This window comes from Zonotrichia leucophrys, chromosome 22 (assembly GCF_028769735.1).
Source record: "Zonotrichia leucophrys gambelii isolate GWCS_2022_RI chromosome 22, RI_Zleu_2.0, whole genome shotgun sequence".
Classification (NCBI taxonomy): Eukaryota; Metazoa; Chordata; class Aves; order Passeriformes; family Passerellidae; genus Zonotrichia; species Zonotrichia leucophrys.
In genome coordinates, this window is record NC_088191.1 from 3,924,301 (window position 1) to 3,944,024 (window position 19,724).

The 19,724-nt window shown below is 60.0% G+C and overlaps 2 protein-coding genes across 7 annotated transcripts in view; both read left to right on the forward strand.

The window, feature by feature from the left end:
* Positions 1-8,300, forward strand: part of PPP3CC (protein phosphatase 3 catalytic subunit gamma) — a 69,360-nt gene extending 61,060 nt beyond the window's left edge. For 2 of the 6 annotated variants that reach the window (XM_064731014.1, XM_064731015.1), the window contains 2 exons: positions 400-471; positions 3,863-8,300. In XM_064731014.1, coding sequence (XP_064587084.1) covers positions 400-471; positions 3,863-4,038 — 248 coding nt within the window. In that variant the 3' untranslated portion in view covers positions 4,039-8,300. The remainder of the gene's footprint in view (positions 1-399; positions 472-3,862) is intronic. The other 4 variants (XM_064731016.1, XM_064731017.1, XM_064731018.1 and 1 more) reach the window with 2 other exon arrangements.
* Positions 8,301-11,469: 3,169 nt separating this feature from the next.
* Positions 11,470-19,687, forward strand: SORBS3 (sorbin and SH3 domain containing 3). The gene is made up of 19 exons (XM_064731027.1): positions 11,470-11,535; positions 14,168-14,301; positions 14,384-14,489; positions 14,575-14,798; positions 14,869-14,932; positions 15,019-15,133; positions 15,210-15,294; positions 15,367-15,408; positions 15,492-15,578; positions 16,180-16,238; positions 17,301-17,416; positions 17,511-17,590; positions 17,676-17,722; positions 17,847-17,961; positions 18,036-18,161; positions 18,649-19,029; positions 19,177-19,259; positions 19,354-19,460; positions 19,547-19,687. Exons 2-19 carry the CDS (start codon positions 14,203-14,205, stop codon positions 19,606-19,608), a joined length of 1,998 nt encoding a protein of 665 aa, XP_064587097.1. The 5' UTR covers positions 11,470-11,535; positions 14,168-14,202; the 3' UTR covers positions 19,609-19,687.
* Positions 19,688-19,724: the final 37 nt, after the last annotated feature.

Genomic DNA, 19,724 nt, shown 5'->3' on the forward strand with positions numbered 1-19,724 from the left:
TGTTCTGGAGCCACCCAGCTGGGAGCAGAGCTTGCTCTGAGCGTGTCCCCGTGCAGTGCACACAGCAGGAAGCCCCCACTCTCTGCTCTCTGTCCTTCCATCAGATCAACCCAGAGGAAAGGAGACTCCCCCTGAGCCCTCGGGGGTCCCCTTCCCCTTTTCCTCTCCACCTCCTGTCACCTTTTTCTCCCCTCTCGCCACTCGTTTGGCACCACCGGGGCTGGGGGGCCGCGGGCTCTGCGTCGCAGCCATGATGTCGGATCACTCACTGTCACTCTGTTTTTGTTCCTTTTTTTTTTTTTATTTTTTCTGTTTTGTTTTGGTTTTTTTGTTTTGTTTTATTTATTTTTTTTTTTCCCTGTCTTCATTTCTGCATGCCACTGTTCTTCTGTATTGCAGCCACAGTAGAAGCGGTAGAGGCACGGGAAGGTATGGCTAGAACCCGGCGAGAGACTCAAATCATCTCCGTGTGTGCGTGCGCTCATTTTAAAGAGCTTTACCAGCCCTTAACGGAAGCTTTTTACTCTTGCATCACCAGAAGTGGGGGAGGACAAGGCCCTGCTGGGAAGGAAAAAACACCCAGGGGTTTGGTTCAAGGCTGTTGTGCAGCTTGAACAGTTTATTCCTTAGTGGGACACCTTTATTTGGAGTTGCCAAAGCGGTTCCTGCTGCGGCCGCTCGAGACCTTGGGCTTGAGGTCCTGCAATCTGCCAGCACCATCAAAACCCTTAGAAAACAGGATTTTGTGGTGCTGGTGTAATCCCTGCCTTCCCCACAGGTAGGCCAAGGTGGAGAGGCAATTCTCTGCCTGTAGGGTGTAGGAATGACAGATCCATGAGGATTTTTCCTCGATGCCAAGCGGGGTCACGCAGCTCTACAGAGGCTTTGCTTACCGAGGGAAGTTGTTTGTGAGCCAGCCAAGTCCTTGTAAAAGATTTGGCACAGACTCCTTTTCCTTAAATTCTCCGTAGCACAAAGGAGTTTCTCATTTGGTCCGTGTCATCGGGGCCAGGGTGACGTGCTCGTCCCCGCGGTGATGGAACAGGGACATGAAATTCCTCCGTGGGATTCATCCCTCCCAAATCTGCCCGTGTGTCTCCTGGTCATGCAAGAATTTTGCCTTTGTGATCCAAGGACTAGCTGTTCCCTCTCCTGGTGTTGCAGTGTGTGGTTTGTGTCGGAGTTCAGAGCCTTGTGGTGGTGTCTTTGTTCTGTTGTTCTGGGTTTTGCCTTTTTTTTTTTAAATTTTTATTTTCTTTTTAATTGTTATTTTTTAGTGTCGTGTTTTTCAGCTTTGAAATTTTCCTGAGATTTCACTCTCTGGGGACAGCAAGCACCTGTCTGGTTTATCAATTCCTCCTATACTATTAAAATAGGGAGAAGTTTGGGATATTGGAAGGAAATTCCTGTAAGGGTGGTGGGATGGAATTTCCAGAAAAGCTGTGGCTGCCCTGGAAGTGTCCAAGGTTGAACCTGGGATAATGTAACTGGAGGATTTTAATCTCCCAACCCAAACCATTCCATGCTTCCATGAAAAGCTCTTAGGGAGCAGAGAAATTCCTAAACCTCCCTAAAAAGAACCTCCTTTTGGGGAGCAGAGCAAATCCTAAACCTCTCTAATCCTAAAGATAAAGAACCTCCTTTTAGGGAGCAGAGAAAATCCTAAATCTCTCCTAAAGAAAAAGAACCAGCTCTTAGTGAGTAGAGCAAATCCTAAACCTCCCTAAAAGGAAAGAACCTCCTCTTAGGGAGCAGAGAAAATCCTAAACCTATCTTAAAGAAAAAGAACCTCTTAGGGAACAAAACAAATCCTAAACCTCTCCAAAAAGAACCTCCTCTTAGGGAGCAGAGCAAATCCTAAACCTCCCTAAAAAGAACCAGCCCTTAGGAAGTAGAACAAATCCTAAACCTCCCTAAAAACAAGAATCTCCTCTAAGGGAGCAGAGCAAATCCGCAACTTCTTAGGGAGCAGAGCAAATCCTAAACCTGCCTAAAAAGAAGAACTTTCTCTTAGGGAGCAGAGCAAATCCCAAACCTCCCTAAAAAGAAAGAATGTCCTTTTATGGAGCAGAGCAAATCCTAAACCTCCCCAAAAAGAAGAACCTCCTCTTGTGGAGCAGACCAAATCCTGAACCTCTGCAAAAAGCACCAGCTCTCAGGGAGCAGAGCAAATTCTAAACCTGCCCAAAAAGCACCAGCTCTCAGGGAGCAGAGCAAATTCTAAATCTCTCCAAAAAGAACCTCTTAGGGAGCAAAGCAAATCCTAAACCTGCCTAAAAAGAACCAGCTCTTAGGGAGCAGAGCAAATCCCAAACTTCCCCAAAAAGCACCAGCTCTTAGGGAGCAGAGCCAATCCTAAACCTCTTAGGGAGCAGAGCCAATCCCGAACCTCCCCAAAAAGAACCAGCTCTCAGGGAGCAGAGCAAATTCTAAATCTCTCCAAAAAGAACCTCTTAGGGAGCAGAGCAAATCCTAAACCTGCCCAAAAAGAAAGAACCTCCTCTTAGGGAGCAGAGCAAATCCCGAACCTCCCCAAAAAGAGCCAGCTCTTAGGGAACAAAGCAAAACCTAAACCTACCTAAAAAGAACCTCCTCTTAGGGAGTAGGCCAAATCCTAAACCTCTTAGGGAACAGAGCAAGTCCTAAACCCCCCCTAAAAAGAAGAGCCTCCTCTTAGGGGACAAAGCCAATCCTAAACCTCCCTAAAATAAAAGAACCCCCTCTTAGGAAGTATAGCAAATCCTAAACCTGTTAGGGAGCAGAGAATATCCTAAACCTCTCAAAAAACGAGCCTCCTCTCAGGTAGCAGAGCAAATCCTAGACCTTGTAGGGAGCAGAGCCAATCCTAAACCTCCCCAAAAAGAAAGAACCTCCTCTTAGGGAGCAGAGCCAATCCTAAACCTCTCCAAAAAGAACCAGCTCTTAAGGAGCAGAGCAAATCCTAAATCTCTCCAAAAAGAACCTCTTAGGGAGCAAAGCAAGTCCTACACCTCTCCAAAAAGAACCGGCTCTTAGGGAGCAGAGCAAATCCTAAATCTGCCTAAAAAGAAAGAATGTCCTTTTATGGAGCAGAGCAAATCCTAAACCTGCCCAAAAAGCACCAGCTCTTAGGGAGCAAAGCAAATCCCAAACCTCCTCAAAAAGCACCAGCTCTTAGGGAGCAAAGCCAATCCTAAACCTCTCCAAAAAGAACCAGCTCTTAGGGAGCAGAGCAAATCCTAAACCTCCCCTAAAAAGAACCAGCCCTTAGGGAACAAAGCAAATCCTAAACCTACCTAAAAAGAAGAACCTCCTCTTAGGGAGTAGAGTAAATCCTAAACCTTTTAGGGAGCAGAGAAAATCCTAAACCTCCCTAAAAGGAAAGAACCTCCTCTTAGGGAGCAGAGCAAATCCTCAACCTGCCCTAAAAAGAACCAGCTCTTAGGGAGCAGAGCAAATCCTAAACCTGCCCAAAAAGAACCAGCTCTCAGGGAGCAAAGCAAATCCTAAACCTGCCTAAAAAGAAGAACCTTCTCTTAGGGAGCAGAGCAAATCTTGAACCTCCCCGAAAAGAACCAGCTCTCAGGGAGCAGAGCAAATCCTACACCTCTCCAAAAAGCACCAGCTCTTAGGGAACAAAGCAAATCCTAAACCTCCCCAAAATGAAAGAACCTCCTCTTAGGGAGCAGAGCAAATCCCAAACCTTGCCTCCAGCTGCTCCCGAACACGCACTGGCACCTCCAAAACCTCCCCAAACCCAGCCCGGTGCTTTCTGTCCCCTCCACCTGTCCCCGTTGGTGTCTGGCGTGTGCTGGAGGGTTCCTCCGGGGTGAATTCCGTCCTGATGCTCACACCTGCCCCCTGTGCTCGCTTCCCTCCGCAGCCATCCGCGGCTTCTCCCCGCAGCACAAGATCCGCAGCTTCGAGGAGGCGCGGGGGCTGGACCGCATCAACGAGCGCATGCCGCCGCGCAAGGATTCGCTGCACGCGGACGGCCCCGTGAACTTGGTAACCTCGAACTCTGCGGACAAGAACGGCACGGGCAAGAAACCCCAGTAACGCCAGAGGATCCAAAACTTCATGAATTTTATTTATTTATTAGCGGGGTGGGGTGGGGGCAGGGGGAGAAACCGACTTCACCCGGAGGCACGTCCATAAATCCAGTCCGCATCCGTTCTGTAAGAAAGCGACCATTTTGTAATTTTTTTTTTTTTTTAATTTATGTTCAATATATATAAAAATGTCCTTTTTTTTTTTTTTTGAGTTAGAAACCAATCCAACTGCTAGAGCATCCCGGGAGTGTTGTGCTGTCCAGCTGCCCTCCCCGAGAGGCCAAACCTCTGCTGGGGGGTGTTGGATTAAAAAACAAAAATCAGTCAAACCAGGCAACTTGGGTCGTTGGCTTTGGCACAATTTGGACTTAGCCTGAGCTTTCCAAAGCAGGTCCTTCCCTTCAGGATACGGTTGGGTTGGTTTTCCTTTACACACCTGTTTTCTTCCCTGATTTTTCCCTGTTGTTTTCTTCCACTTCTTCCCTACCTGCAGCTGCTGCTTTAGCAACCAATTCCCTGGGAGGCAGATTGCTGGGATCCATCCCTCTTTTCCAAGGTGACAGCCAGGGGTAGCTCCAGTGTTATTAACACCAATCACAGCCCCTTTTCCTTCAGGATTTCAGCTTTATCCCAAAGGAAAACCGGGAGAAGGTGGGGGAAGTGCTGCCCCTTGTTGTGGCTCTTGGTTTGTGCAGCAGAATTCCCTTGGGAATCCCTCTGATTCAGAGCAGAGGAATTATCTCTGCTGTCTGATGATCCCTGGGAAAGCTGCAGGGCAGAGTTTTAAAGGAAAAGGGGGTGATTTACACCCTGCAGGCTGCAGCTCCCCCATTCCCAGCTCTGCCATCAGCCCTTGCTGAGCAGTTTGGGGTGTTGGGGACAGGGTGGTCCCTCAGTGTCACCCCCCTGTCCCCCCAGGGTGTGTGGCTTTGGGCATCACCCACCCCTGGCTGCTCCAGAGGAGCCATGGGCAGCTCTGCCTTTCCCAGCAGCTGGAGCAGGGGATGGCTGATAAAGGTTTGGGATAAGATTTGGGCACTGCTGGTTCTGGGAGATGTGGGTGAGTGCTGGTGACAGGACAGCCCCTGGATTGGGGAGCAGGGAGGGCTTGGGAGGCAGAACCGAGTGGATGTGGCGGAATTTTGGCAGGGAGTTCTGGACAGGGATCCTGGGGGTTCCCAGGGGACACCCCTGGGTGTGGTCAGGGATTTTGGAGTGGGAGCTGAGCATTCTGTCACTCTGAGCATTCTTCACTTAGACTGGGAGTGCTGGGGAAGGCTTTTGTGGGATTCCCATTGGTCACTTCCCACATGAGTTGTGCAGGGTTTTGTGGGATTCTTGCTGGTGACTTCCCACATGAGCTGTGAAAGATTTTGTAGGGTTCCCCTGTGTTTTATGGGATTCCCATTGCTCAGTTCCCATGTGTTCTATGGGATTCCCATTTGTCAATTCCCATTTGTTTTATGGGATTCCCATTGCTCAGTTCCCATGTGTATTATGGGATTCCCATTGATCAGTTCCCATGTGTATTATGGGATTCCCATTGCTCAGTTCCAAGGGTTTTATGGGATTCCCATTGCTCAGTTCCCGTGTGTTTTATGGGATTCCCATTGCACAGTTCCCATGGTGTTTTATGGGATTCCCATTGCTCAGTTCCCATGTGTTTTATGGGATTCCCATTGCTCAGTTCCCATGTGTATTATGGGACTCCCATTGATCAGTTCCCATCTGTTTTATGGGATTCCCATTGCTCAGTTCCCATGTGTTTTATGGGATTCCCATTGGTCAGTTCCCATTTGTTTTATGGGATTCCCATTGCTCAGTTCCCATTTGTTTTATGGGATTCCCATTGCTCAGTTCCCATGTGTATTATGGGATTCCCATTTGTCAATTCCCATTTGTTTTATGGGATTCCCATTGCTCAGTTCCCATGTGTATTATGGGACTCCCATTGCTCAGTTCCCATCTGTTTTATGGGGTTCCCATGTGTATTATGGGATTCCCATTGCTCAGTTCCCTGTGAGCTGTGAAGGTTTTTATGGGATTCCCATTGGTCAGTTCCCGTGTGTTTTATGGGATTCCCATTGGTCAGTTCCCATGTGTTTTATGGGATTCCCATTGCTCAGTTCCCAAGGGTTTTATGGGATTCCCATTGCTCAGTTCCCGTGTGTTTTATGGGATTCCCATTGCTCAGTTCCCATGTGTTTTATGGGATTCCCATGTGTTTTGTGGGATTCCCATTGGTCCCTTCCCTTCCCAGCCGTGCCCATTGCCTGCAGCTGAGGCAGCAGCTCCTGGAGCCCCCCCCTCCAGCTTTCCCTGTCCCCCTTGTCCCGAGCTCTCTGCAGGCAGGGCTGAGCCTCTCCAGGGGATCTTTGCCAAGGCTTTCCCTGCTTGTTGCCGTCTTCCCTCCGCGGTTCCAGCGCCAGAGGAAAAACAGCAACTTCCCAGGAAGCTTTCAAATTGTCTTAGGATCAGATGTCACCTAATCCCACGGGGCTCTTTAGGATTCTGTGAGCAGACCGCTGGGTTTCCACACTTTTCAGTCACATGCCTCCACTTTCCCCTCTTTTTTTTTTTATTCTTTTTCTTTTTTTCTTTTTTTTTTTTTTTTCCCTTTGATCCCTTTTTATTTTCCACGCCCACCGCTTTGCGAGATGTTTGGAGCGAGCTTCTCTCCCCCCAGTCCGAGGAGTGGGGCCAAATTGCCTTTTGTCTGTGAGTATTTCTTTGTCCTTTCAGGGCCTCCTGTGAGCGGTGAGCCCGTGTGTGGTACCCAGGGCTGCCCGTGCATGTTCGGGCGTGTTGTGCTGACCCAGGCTGGGATCTCACCCAAGCCAGCCAGGTTTTAGTCGGGATATTTGGGATGGGAATTGCGGGACCCCGAGCCTGGCACCCCCCCTGTTCCCAGCGTGGGGGGGTCAGCAGGGCCCTGCCCATCACACAGGGGGATTTGCTTTGCTGGCAGTTTGTCCCCCCACCCTCTTCTCCTGCTCTGGCATCACCAATTCCCCCTCCTCAAAATCTTTTTGGTCTTTGTGCTTCATGGTTTGGGGGCTCAGATCCCACCCCCTAATGATTCTTGGAGCTGGTGGAACTGCAGCTTCCCAGTGTCCCAGCTCTGGAAAAGGGCTGGATGTTCATTGTCCTGGTCCTGGAGAACGTGGCCAAGGGGTGGAATTTTTATCCCCCCTTATCCCTGGAGCTGCACTGTGCCACCCTGGAGACGGTGGCCAAGGGCTGGGTGTCGTCCCTGTGTCCCTGTGGCACCCACACGTGTGGCTGTCACACTGCCAGCTCCCCTGTTCCCTTTGAAGCACTTCCCGAGGGGGTGAGGAGCAGCGATGGGGCTCTGGGTGCTAATTACCCCCTCAATTAATTAACGCCCCCTCTCCATGCCGGGCTTCCCCTGCCACCGCCCCCAGCCGAGATCCCCCCTCCCCTCTTTTGGGGACAACTTGGGAGCAGAATTCCCTGCCCCGATCCCCACCACAGCAAACCAAAAAAAAAAGAAAAAAAAACCAATCCAGAAACGCCCCCAAACTCCCCCTCTTTTCCTCCTTTTCCCCCCAAATCCAGCGCCTCGGGGCTGGGCTTGTCTCTGACCCCTCCTCTCCGAGCTCCCGCCCGTCCCTTCCCCTCCCCGGCTGCCACCTGGAGCTTGGACATCCGGGATTGAGGGGACCCCCGAGCCGAGGGAGCCCCCAAATCCAGGGAAAGCCCCCACCTCCCCGCAGCCTGGGTTTTTTTGCATGTTCTAGCAAGGTGCATGTCCAAGGAGGGGAGTCGGCAATGGGGCGGGTGGTGGGTTGAGTTCAAGCTTAATTTTCTTTTTTGGGATTGGGAGAACCCCTCTGGCTGCCTCTGGCACAGATCCCACCTGGCCAGGGGAGCTGGCAGGGATGCAGATCCCACCAAACCTCGGCCAGGGAGGACCTGAAGCCCTCCAGGGGTGCAGTGATGGTGATTTTAGGGTTCTCGATGCTGAAGGATCATACGCCCGTTGCCTGGAGACTGCCTCCTTTTTAATTTTTATTTTTATTTCTTGCTTTTTTTTTGTTTTGTTTTGTTTTTTTTTTTTAGTTCTGTTGAAAGGAGAAAAAAAATGGTGAAAATGTTATTTATTGGCAGAAATTATTTAATATAATTTCTTTTTTTTTTTTTTTGTGAAACAAGGAATGAATTTGTTAGAACTGTCTCGATGTAAATCGGAGTCATCTTTAAGGAGGAAAAAAAAAAGAAAAAAAAAGTTAAAAATTGACACAGTCACTGCGCTCCACTGTGATTTTTTGGGTGGCTGAGGGGGTTCATTGCTGTCAGAAGGGAGGATTTGGGGGCTTTTAGAGGCTCTCCAGGGCATCTCCCAGCCCCCAGCAGAGGCATTTGGAGATTTGGAGAGCTCTCAGCTCCTGCTCCTCGTCCTTCCCTGGGTAAACAACGCGGTGCCAGCAGCGACAGGACGGGATGTGCCAGCTCTTGTTCCACCCCAGCTCCTTCCTTGTCCCTTCTGGGGGTGTTTCCTCCACAGAGAGGATTCAGGGAGCAGCCCTGGGGTCAGGATCTGGGTGGATCCTGAAAATTCCTCAGGTCCTGCTCAGGGATCCCCTCCTGCATCATTCCCTGGGAGCTGCTGTGGCTCCCACTCTGCCTCCACATTGGGATCCATCCCCTGTTCCCAAGGAGCAGCAGAATATTCAGGATGAGCTCTGGAGGACTCCAGGCTGTCATCCCATTCAGGAATTCCTTCGGGCTCAGCTCACCACGTGCTCCCGTTTCCCACCTGCAGCATTCCCGCTCCGGATGCATCCAGGGCCCACCCTGGCCAGGACGTTCCAGCTCTCCCACTCTTTCTTTTCCTGGGTGTTCCCACCCAAACCGGGGAGCCCCCCAAGCCCTGGCACCACTGGCAGACCCCGCACTCTACACCCAGTGGATCCAACCCCAAAGTTCCACAGGTCCTGCTCAGGGATCCCTTCCTGCATCATTCCCTGGGAGCTGCTGTGGCTCCCACTCTGCCTCCACATTGGGATCCATCCCCTCTTCCCAGAATATTCAGGGTGAGCTCAGGAGGACTCCAGGGCATGATCCCAATCAGGAATTCCTTCGGGCTCAGCTCACCACGTGCTCCTGTTTCCCACCTGCAGCATTCCCGCTCCGGATGCATCCAGGGCCCGCCCTGGCCAGGACGCTCCAGCTCTCCCACCCTTTCTTTTTCTGGGTGTTCCCACCCAAACTGGGGAGCCCCCAAGCCCCAGCACCACTGGCAGACCCCGCACTCAACACCCAATGGATCCAACCCCAAAGTTCCACAGATCCTGCTCAGGGATCCCCTCCTGCATCATTCCCAGGGAGCTGCTGTGGCTCCCACTCTGCCTCCACTCCTGGGATCCATCCCCTCTTCCCAAGGAGCAGCAGAATATTCAGGATGAGCTCTGGAGGACTCCAGGCCGTGATCCCAATCAATCATCCCAATTCCTTTGGGAATTCAGCGCCACCTCGAGCTCAGCTCACCATGTGCTCCCGTTTCCCACCTGCTCTTCCCCGCAGCATTCCCGCTCCCAGGGCACACCTGGGTCAGGACGTTCCAGCTCTCCCACCCTTTCTTTTCCTGGGTGTTCCCACCCAAACTGGGGAGCCCCCAAGCCCCAGCACCACTCACTGACCCCGCACTCAAGACCCAATGGATCCAACCCTCAACACCCAATGGATCCAACCCCAAAGTTCCACAGATCCTGCTCAGGGATCCCCTCCTGCATCATTCCCAGGGAGCTGCTGTGGCTCCCACTCTGCCTCCACATTGGGATCCATCCCCTCTTCCCAAGGAGCAGCAGAATATTCAGGATGAGCTCTGGAGGACTCCAGGCTGTCATCCCATGTAGGAATTCCTTCAGGCTCAGCTCACCACGTGCTCCTGTTTCCCACCTGCAGCATTCCCGCTCCGGATGCATCCAGGGCCCGCCCTGGCCAGGACGCTCCAGCTCTCCCACTCTTTCTTTTCCTGGGTGTTCCCACCCAAACTGGGGAGCCCCCAAGCCCCAGCACCACTCACTGACCCCGCACTCAACACCCAATGGATCCAACCCCAAAGTTCCACAGATCCTGCTCAGGGATCCCCTCCTGCATCATTCCCTGGGAGCTGCTGTGGCTCCCACTCTGCCTCCACATTGGGATCCATCCCCTCTTCCCAAGGAGCAGCAGAATATTGAGGATGAGCTCTGGAGGACTCCAGGCCGTGATCCCAATCAATCATCCCAATTCCTTTGGGAATTCAGCGCCACCTCGAGCTCAGCTCACCATGTGCTCCCGTTTCCCACCTGCTCTTCCCCGCAGCATTCCCGCTCCCAGGGCACACCTGGGTCAGGACGCTCCAGCTTCTCCACCCTTTCTTTTCCTGGGTGTTCCCACCCAAACCGGGAGCCCCCAAGCCCCAGCACCACTCACTGACCCTGCACTCAACACCCAATGGATCCAACCCCAAAGTTCCACAGATCCTGCTCAGGGATCCCCTCCTGCATCATTCCCTGGGAGCTGCTGTGGCTCCCACTCTGCCTCCACTCCTGGGATCCATCCCCTCTTCCCAAATATCAACTAAATATTGAGGATGAACTCTGGAGGACTCCAGGGCGTGATCCCAATCAATCATCCCAATTCCTTTGGGAATTCAGCGCCACCTCGAGCTCAGCTCACCACGTGCTCCCTTTTCCCACCTGCTCCTCCCCGCAGCATTCCCGCTCCCAGGGCACACCTGGGTCAGGATGCTCCAGCTCTCCCACTCTTTCTTTTCCTGGGTGTTCCCACCCAAACTGGAGAGCCCCCAAGCCCCAGCACCACGGGCAGACCCCACACTCAACACCCAGTGGATCCAACCCCAAAGTTCCACAGATCCTGCTCAGGGATCCCCTCCTGCATCATTCCCTGGGAGCTGCTGTGGCTCCCACTCTGCCTCTACATTGGGATCCATCCCCTGTTCCCAAGTACCAGCAGAATATTCAGGATGAGCTCTGGAGGACTCCAGGGCGTGATCCCAATCAATCATCCCAATTCCTTTGGGAATTCAGCGCCACCTCGAGCTCAGCTCACCACGTGCTCCCGTTTCCCACCTGCAGCATTCCCGCTCCGGATGCATCCAGGGCCCGCCCTGGCCAGGACGCTCCGGCTCTCCCACCCTTTTCCTGGGTGTTCCCACCCAAACCGGGGAGCCCCCAAGCCCCGGCACCACTCCCAGACCCCCGCACTGGGCACCGGGGGGCTCCGGGCACATCCCTGCCCAGGGCAGCATCCCTGGGAGCATCCCCAGGCCCGGCCGCGCGTTCCCGGCTGGCATCGCCGCTGAGCAAACAGGAAACACTCGCCCTTTGTTAATCCCGGCCCGGGCTGCGCGTTAAATATTTATCTGTGAGCGGAGGCTGGTGCTGGGAGCCGCGGGGAGGGAGGGAGGGACCGAGGCAGGGCCGGCGCTGGAGGCTCCTGGCCGGGCACGGGGGCGCTGCGTGCGGAGCGGGAGGTGAGCGGGGATTTGGGCACCCCGAGGGGGGCTGGGCTGAGGGGGCCGCTCCTGGCATCGCTGCGACATCGAGAGGTGTCACTGGGTGGGCTGGAGGGGATTCGTCACCCCTTGGCAGCAGGGATGGGCTCGGGGTCCCCTCTCGCTGGGTTTAACCCTCCCCGGCCCCGCTGCCATCCCTGCCCTCGTCACCCCGCGATTTGCCAGCAGGATCAGCTCCTTGTCCTCGCCACGGTGTCCCCAGCTGGCAGCAAGGAGCTGCCTCATTCCCAGGCATTGGGGCGGGGGAGGACACCCTGTCCCCTGTGTCCCCTGTGTCCCGTGTCCCCTGTGTCCCCTGTGTCCCCTGTGTCCCGTGTCCCCGGTGTCCCGTGTCCCCGGTGTCCCCGGGCGCAGGATCGCAGCCAGCCGGGGCTCTGCCATCGTGCCCAGCAGCAGCGGGGGGCGGTGGCCTGGTGGGGACCGAGGGGTGGCAGCGGAGCCACCATCGCCCTTGGAGCTCACGTGGGAGCTCACGGGATGAGGAAGGGCTGGGGCGGCCCCGTTTTGGGGGTGTCAGCACTTTAGGGGAGCAGGAAGCGGCCGGCGGGTGAGTGGGGGGTGCGGGGGGACACGGGGGTGTTCTGGGGGGGACCCTGCCCGGGTTCCTCAGGGATGGGCGGACGGAGGGGATGGTGCAGTGGGGATGGGGGCTCTGCTCTGACTGTGCCCCACACCAGGGCTTGGGTGGGCACGGGAGCACAGATCCCACTCCCAGGAGCACAGATCCCACTCCCAGGAGCACAGATCCCACTCCCCTGTTCAGCCCTCACCTCTCAGCATTTCCCTCCTCACCCTCTGCCAAAAATCCCCCAAAATCCCCTTCTCCATCCGTGGGGAACCGGTGACCCTGGAGGGGATGAAGTGGGACACAGGGGGCTTACATGGGGGTCCCCAGCGCCCAAATCCCTGGGGGATGAAGAGATTGAAGGGATGGAGGAATGCAGGAGATGGAGGGATGGAGGGGACGGAGGGGATGGAGGGATGCAGGGGATGCAGGGTCACCCGTGGGAAAGCGGCCGGCAGCGGGGATGGGGCTCTGCTCTCCCCATGCCCCATCCCGGCTCTCGGAGGCGCTCAGGAGCACAGACCCCGCTCCTCCCCTCAGTCCCGACCTCCACCCGGAATTCCCTCCCGGTCCTTTCCCCAAACCCCCCCGAGCCCGCGTCTCCATCGCGCCGGGGGGCGGCGGCGCCGGGCTCGCCCCGTTTCGTAAGCGGGGCCGGGTGCGCGGGAACGCGTGCGCGGGGCGTGGGATGAGTTCAGCCTCTTGGCCCCATTCCCTGGATCCCATCCCTGGAAATGTCACTGGAAACTCTGAATGGGCCGGCCCCGCTCCAGAGCTGGGGGGGCAGCGCACCCCGGGGGGGGCCGGGGCACACGGGGACCCAGCGGCGGCCGGGACGGAGCCGGTGCCTCCCGACCCTCCCGGGGGATGCTCCTGGGGGGCTCTCCTGGAGTTCCATGAGCTGAGGGCCCCCCCGCTCCTTCTCCCGGCCAAGTTCGTGCCGTGGGTTTTCCCTCCGTGCCGCTCGCAGCTCCGGCCCGCTCGCCCCGGGGCTCCCCAAAACCCCGGAGCTTCTCGGGGGGCACCGCTGGCACCGCCCACGAGGTAAGAGCTGGATGGGGGACCCCCAGGGGACCCCCGGGATAGGTTTGGGGGGACAGGAGAAGGATGGGGCCGAGCCCCGTGTGGGGCTGCGCTGGGAATGGCGGGGAGGTTTTGGGGTGCCCTGTGGGGAGGGGAGCCTGCACCTCACTTTGTGTGCCCCGGGTCCTCAGTTTCCCCACGAAGGTGATTAACGTTAATTACAACCTCGGGGCTGCCGAGCCTCCAGCGGTGCGGGAAACGAGGGGTCGCCAGCCCGATTTGGGGGTGCCACACACACAGAGGGCGCCCGGGAGCCCCCAGGACCCCCCGTTTGAGGCGGGGTCTGGCACCTGCGAGCGCCGGTGCCGCGGTGGGGACGGAGCCCAGAGCACGCGTGTCCCCCAAAGGCCCCGGAGCCTTCCCTGGGGTGTCGGGAGGGGCTCCGGGGGTCCCGTCCCCCCCCAGCCGCCCCCCGGCCCCTTCCCGCTGAGTCACAGCCCGGCCGCGCGTTCCCGGCTCCCCGTTCCTCCGTCCCCTCTCCCTTTCTGTTTGCGCTGCAGGGCGGGGAAATATTTCTGCCCTGTCGTGTTCCCGGCGCTGGCAGCGCTCCCGGGCGGGCGACGCTGCTGCCGCCACGTGCCCGGGCGGGAGGGCAGCGCTCCGGGATGCCCGGCATGGGATGGGAGCGCGGCGCTGCCATCGCCCCCCGAGCCGCTCCGGGCTGATCCATCCCTGCCCAGCCGGGGCAGGCCGAGGGGCGGGGGTCTGGATTGGCATGGAGAATGAGGTGGGGACCGTGCCAGGGCTGGTTCTGAACAGGAACAGCCCCTTCGCTGAGCTGGGGACGCTGCCACCGCGGTTGTCACCCCCTGTGCCTCGGAATAACCGGGGACGCTCCCAGCGGGGCGGCTGCGGCTCCTCCGAGCTCCCATCTCTCCGCCAAAGCCTGGGAATGCCCAGAAAGCAGGGACGCCATGAGCACCACAGCCGCTTTTCCCACAGGGCATCCCCTGGGCACCATCCCGCGCCCCCCGGCCATGGCGGGCCGGCTCCTGCCCCCCGACACCAGCCCGGCCCTGGGGGTGGAGGACGTTCCCCGCCTCCTCCCGGCCCCGCAGGTGTCCCCGCAGCACAGGGTGAGTGGGGCTGGCACATGCTGGGGGATCCGGGGGGGCTGCAGCCCCCGATGCTTTGTGCCAGCCCCTCCCTGTGCCACAGGTGCCCGTCATCCGCCACCGCGGCTCCAACACCCTCAACTTCCACTTCCACGAGCCGGAGAGCCGCGGCACCGCCCAGAACAGCCCGGGAGCTCCCAAGAGCTCAGGTACGGAGAGCCCCGAGCATCCTGGGGACACCTGGGGACATCCCCCGGGCTGTGCCCGCCTGAGCCGTGCCCACCTTGTCCGCAGTGAATGAGTGGTACCAGACCTGGCCAGCCAAGGAGCCCAAAGCCCCCATTCCCCAGGCGCCCGCCCAGCCCAGCCCCAGCCCCAGGGCCGCCCCCGCCTGCCCGCGGCCCCCGGGCTGGTCGGCGACCTGGACCAAGGACAGCAAGCGGCGGGAGCGGCGCTGGGTGAAGTACGATGGCATCGGGCCCGTGGACGAGACGGGGATGCCCCTGGCCTCTCGCTCGGTGAGTGGGGGCGCAGGGCGGGGGTGTCACCCCGCTGTCACCCCCTCACCACCCCACCGTGTCCCCCCAGAGCGTGGACAGCCCGCGGGACTGGTACCGCAGCATGTTCCGGCAGATCCACCGCAAGCTGCCAGGTGAGCCCGGCTGCGCGGGTGGGCACGGAGCGGGGTACACAAAGGGGCTGGCACGGCCCGGCCCCCGCTCACCTCCCCATCCCCAGAGCCCGACTGGGACACCCATTCCTGCCCCACCACGGCGCCTCCATCGCCCCCCAAGCCGCGCAGGAGGGGCTCGGCCCCGGCTGAACCCCCCGGGATGCCCAACGGGATGGACTGGTGAGCCTGGCACAGGGACGGGGGTGCCCACAGGGTGAGTGGGGCTGCGCTGGCTGAACCCCCCCGTCCTCCACAGGACCCGCTGGGGCGGCACCGCTGCCACCGCCGAGCCCGGCAGCATTTTTGACTACGAACCAGGGGAGTTCTGTCCGCGGGAGCAGGTAGGCAGGGCTGGCACAGGGTGAGGGGTGGGCCCGAGGTGGGCACACCCTGAGCCCCCCCTGCTCTTTCAGAGCCCGGCAGCAGCGCGGCCGAAGCGGGCTCAGTCCATCGAGGTGAGGAGCTGGGGGTGGCAGCGGGGCCCGGTGCCCGCGGGCAGTGCCAGCCTGGCCGCCACAGCCCCGAATTGGCCGTGCAGGTGCTGCTGGAGCAGGAGCTGGAGCAGCTCAGCGAGGAGCTGGACAAGGACATGAGGGACATGGAGACGCGCCGGGCACCCCGCCAGGTACCCCCGGGCCCTCCTGCTGCCCCTTGGGCACCCCAGGGCATCCAGGTGTGGGCACATCCAGGTGTGGGCACATCCAGCTGTGGCAAATCCAGCTGTGGCCACATCCAGGTGTGGGCACATTCAACGGTGGGCACATCCAGCTGTGAGCACATCCAGGTGTGGGCTGGCTTTGTGCAAGGCTTGGGCACGCACATGGTGGGATGCACATCTGGATTAATGCCCGGGTGGGTGCATGCACATCTGGGTGCATGCACGGCTGGATGTGTGCACAACTGGATGTGTGCACAACTGGATGGATGGATGAGTGCACGGCTGGAGCCCTGCACATCTGGATGCCTGCACGGAGCTGCATGCACATCTGGATGTGCGCACACCCCGGTGCCTGCCTGGCTGGCTCCGCGCACATCTGGCCCCACGCACGGCTGCTCAGCAGCCCTTGCAGCCGCGGCCGTGGGGCTTTAGGACCCAGCCCGCCCGTCCGTCCGTCCGTCCGGCGCTTTATTGGCGCAGCCGAGCTGGACTCCTTCGCTTCCCGCCGAGACTCGGCCTCCTGGATGATTAATTTTTCTCTCCCACCCCCTCCCGCTCCTCCCGGCAGAGCCCGGCGGCGGCTGCTCCCACCGCTCGCTCCCCTGCTCCGGCCTCCCCGGCTGCTCGGTGAGTTCCGCGCCGCTCCCACCCCCAAACCGAGGGGGCGAGGGACGGGACCCCGCTCTGGGGGTGGCGGTCGGGCTGTCCCTGCAGCGCCCCGCGGGGTGGGAGCCCCCCGGAATCCCCACGGGATCCCCGCACGGGTGGGAGCGGCGCCGGGCCGGCTGCCTGCAGGGTGGGACGGGGCCGGAGCGGGGCTCAGCCTTTCCCCCGGCCCCGAGCAGGGAACGTCGTGTCCCGGCCTTTGGCTCCGTCCCAGGGGAGGTGACGGCGCTCGGGTTCCCAATTCCCACCGCTGTGTCCCCGCGGGCACGGGGAGGGGACAGCTGTGCCGGAGCACCCCGGGGTGGGCACGCCGGGATGGGGTGGGCACACCGGGATGGGGTGGGTACCCCAGGGTGTCCCCACAGACCCCTCTGTGCCCCGCCAGCAAAACAAACAAACCAACAAACCAACAAACAAACAAACAACGAACAAACCAACGAGTCCCTCCGCTTGTAGGACCCACCGTAACCCCCAGGGGCGCACAGGGCGGGGGTTCTCCCCCCTCCCCAGCCCCTCCTCCGGCTTTGGGGGGCGCATTTGGGCTCTTTCAGCGCCCCCCGGAGCGCGGTTATTCATTAGCCCTCCCCGGCGTTTCCTGCTCGGCCGCAGCGGGGCCGCGCTGCCGGAAAACTTCGCACCGGTCCCGCTTGGCTGCCCCGGGAGGAGCCCCGGGAGCGCTGCAGAGAGCAGAGCCGGGGTCCTGGTTCTGGGGGACCCCAGCGCTCTCACACTGGGGTACCCGGTGGTTCTGGGCCGTGGGATCCTGGGGTCCTGGTGCTGGGGGACCCCAATATCCTGGTTGATGGAATTCAGGGATCCTGGTGGACCCCGAATTCCTGGTCTGTGGACCCAGGGGTTCATGAGATACAGGATCCTGAGGGTCCCTGATGTGCTGGTCCATGCAATGCACAGGACCCCGATGTCCTGCTCTGTGGGACACAGGGGTCCTGCTCACCCCTAAGGGCAGCAGGGTCAGCGCAGGGAGGGTTCACGGCCCTGCCCTGAGCCACTGTCCCCCCTCAGGAGCCCCCTGTCACCCCAGCGGCTGTGGAGCCCCCCTGGCACCCACCACTCAGCTGCCACCCCCAGCATGGAGCGGGCTGGGCTGGGGCTGGCCGGTGACCGGAGCCCTGGCAGAGGTGAGACCCCCCTTGAGCCCCCTTTGATCCCTCCTTGAGCCCCCTTTGAGCCCCCCTGAGCCTCCCTGAGACCCCCACACCCCACTCTTCACAGACACCCTCAGGCCAGGGACCCTGCCCAGCCTGTCGGACCTGGGGGAGCCCCTGGAGGCCGTCAGGAGGGAGGAGAAGAAGGTGAGGCTGGGCTGTGCCGTGCCATGGGGGGTTTGGGGTGGTGGGACTGGGGGTGTCCCCTGTAACCCCTCCTGTCCCTCCCCAGATGAAAGCTGCTCGCCTCAAGTTCAACTTCCAGGCTGAGTCTCCCAAGTAAGCGCCGGGGTCACCCCTGGGGTCCCTCGGTGACAGAGGGGGACTGGGGGAGCCCTGGCACTGCCAGCCGAGCCGGGGCCGGGTCTGTGCCCGCGGGCAGGTGTGACAGTGTCCCTTGCAGGGAGCTGACGCTGCAGAAGGGCGACATCGTGTACATCCACAAGGAGGTGGACAGGAACTGGCTGGAGGGGGAGCACCACGGCCGCGTGGGCATCTTCCCCTCCAACTACGTGGAGGTGAGCGCGGGCCGTGCGGGGGCAGCGGGGCCGGGGGGCGCTGGCGCTGCCCCTCACCCGCGTGTGCCCCCCAGATCCTGCCGCCCACCGAGGTGCCCAAGCCCATCAAGGCTCCCACGCTCCAGGTGCTGGAATACGGCGAGGCGCTGGCGCTCTACAACTTCCGAGGGGATGTGCACGTGGAGCTCTCCTTTCGCAAGGTACGGCGGCTCCGTGCTGGGCCATCCCGGGCCGTGCTGTGCCTCTCTGTGCTGTGCCATCCCAGGCCATTCTGGGCCATCCCGGGCCGTTCCAGGCCATCCCGGGCCATTCCGTGCCTCTCTGTGCTGTGCCATCCCGGGCCATGCTGTGCCATCCCGGGCCGTTCATCCCGGCCCGTTCCATGCCATCCCGGGCCGTTCATCCCGGGCCATTCCGTGCCTCTCTGCGCTGTGCCATCCTGGACCGTTCCATGCCTCTCTGTGCTATGCCATCCCGGGCCATGCTGTGCCATCCCGGGCCGTTCATCCCGGCCCGTTCCGTGCCATCCCGGGTCGTTCATCCCGGGCCATTCCGTGCCTCTCTGTGCTATGCCATCCCGGGCCATGCTGTGCCATCCCGGGCCGTTCATCCCGGCCCGTTCCGTGCCATCCCGGGTCGTTCATCCCGGGCCATCCCGCGCTAACGCACCCTCTGCTCCCGCGGCAGGGCGAGCGGATCTGCCTGGTGCGCCGGGTGAACGAGAACTGGTACGAGGGGCGCATCTCGGGCACCAGCCGCCAGGGCATCTTCCCCGCCACCTACGTGCAGGTGCTGAAGGAGCCGCGGGTCAAAGCCACGGCCGAGGACATCCCCGCCTCCCCCGGCCCCGCCAGCCCCCGATCCCCGGCCCTGCAGCGCTCGCCCGGCCCCCGCAGCCCCCAGGCTCCCGCGGGGTCCCCCCGGGAAGCCAAGCGGGGTCCCGGCGTCGGTGCCACCTTCCCCCCCTCCCCAAAGCTGCCCCACGCTGGCACCCCCAGCCCCTTGGTGGCCTCTGCCAGCCCCCCACACCCTGCGGAGCCGCGGCGTCCTGGCTGGAGCCCCGAGCAGGTGAGTGCCCCCCGCCCTGGCATTGTGCCCCCCGCCCTGGCACCGTGCCCCTTGCCCTGGTATTGTGCCCCCTGCCCTGGCATTGTGCCCCCCGCCCTGGCACCGCTGGGGCTGCGGGTGCCACCCTGACCCCCCGTGTCCCCACAGCGCCCGACCCCGGCGGTGGCACAGAGCAGCGCCCGGCCCGAGCCCGCCCCGTCCTACAACGGCTCCGAGATCCGGTGGACTCCGTAAGCAGAGCCAGGGGCGGCCCCGGGCGCGGTGTCCCCACGAGGGTCCCACCCGTATGCGTGGGGTGGGCTCTGCCCATGGTTTGTGTCGCAGGTACCGGGCCCTGTACCAGTACCGGCCCCAAAACGCCGACGAGCTGGAGCTGCTGGAAGGGGACAGGGTGGATGTCATGCAGCAATGCGACGACGGCTGGTTCGTGGGTGCGTGGCGACCTCCTTGGGGACAGGGATGAGGACAAGGTGCCCCCCTCACCGCTCACCGCCTCTCCGCGTCTTTGTACCCGCAGGAGTGTCCAGGAGGACGCAGAAATTCGGCACTTTCCCCGGGAATTACGTGGCGCCGGTGTGACCCGCGGCCGTGGGGACCGCGGGGGCTTCCCCGTGTCCCGCCGTGTCCCCGCCGTGTCCCCGCACGGGGATGAAGCGCCTCCAGCTCCCTCCCGCCCCTATGGGGCTGCTTCTAAC

Coding starts and splice junctions, on each gene's coding strand:
- SORBS3 (XM_064731027.1), top strand. CDS start 14,203: ATGGCGGGCCGGCTCCTGCCCCCCGACACCAGCCCGGCCCTGGGGGTG. Junction 15,134..15,209: donor ATGCCCAACGGGATGGACTG/GTGAGCCTGGCA, acceptor CGTCCTCCACAG/GACCCGCTGGGGCGGCACCG. Junction 17,723..17,846: donor TTCCAGGCTGAGTCTCCCAA/GTAAGCGCCGGG, acceptor TGTCCCTTGCAG/GGAGCTGACGCTGCAGAAGG.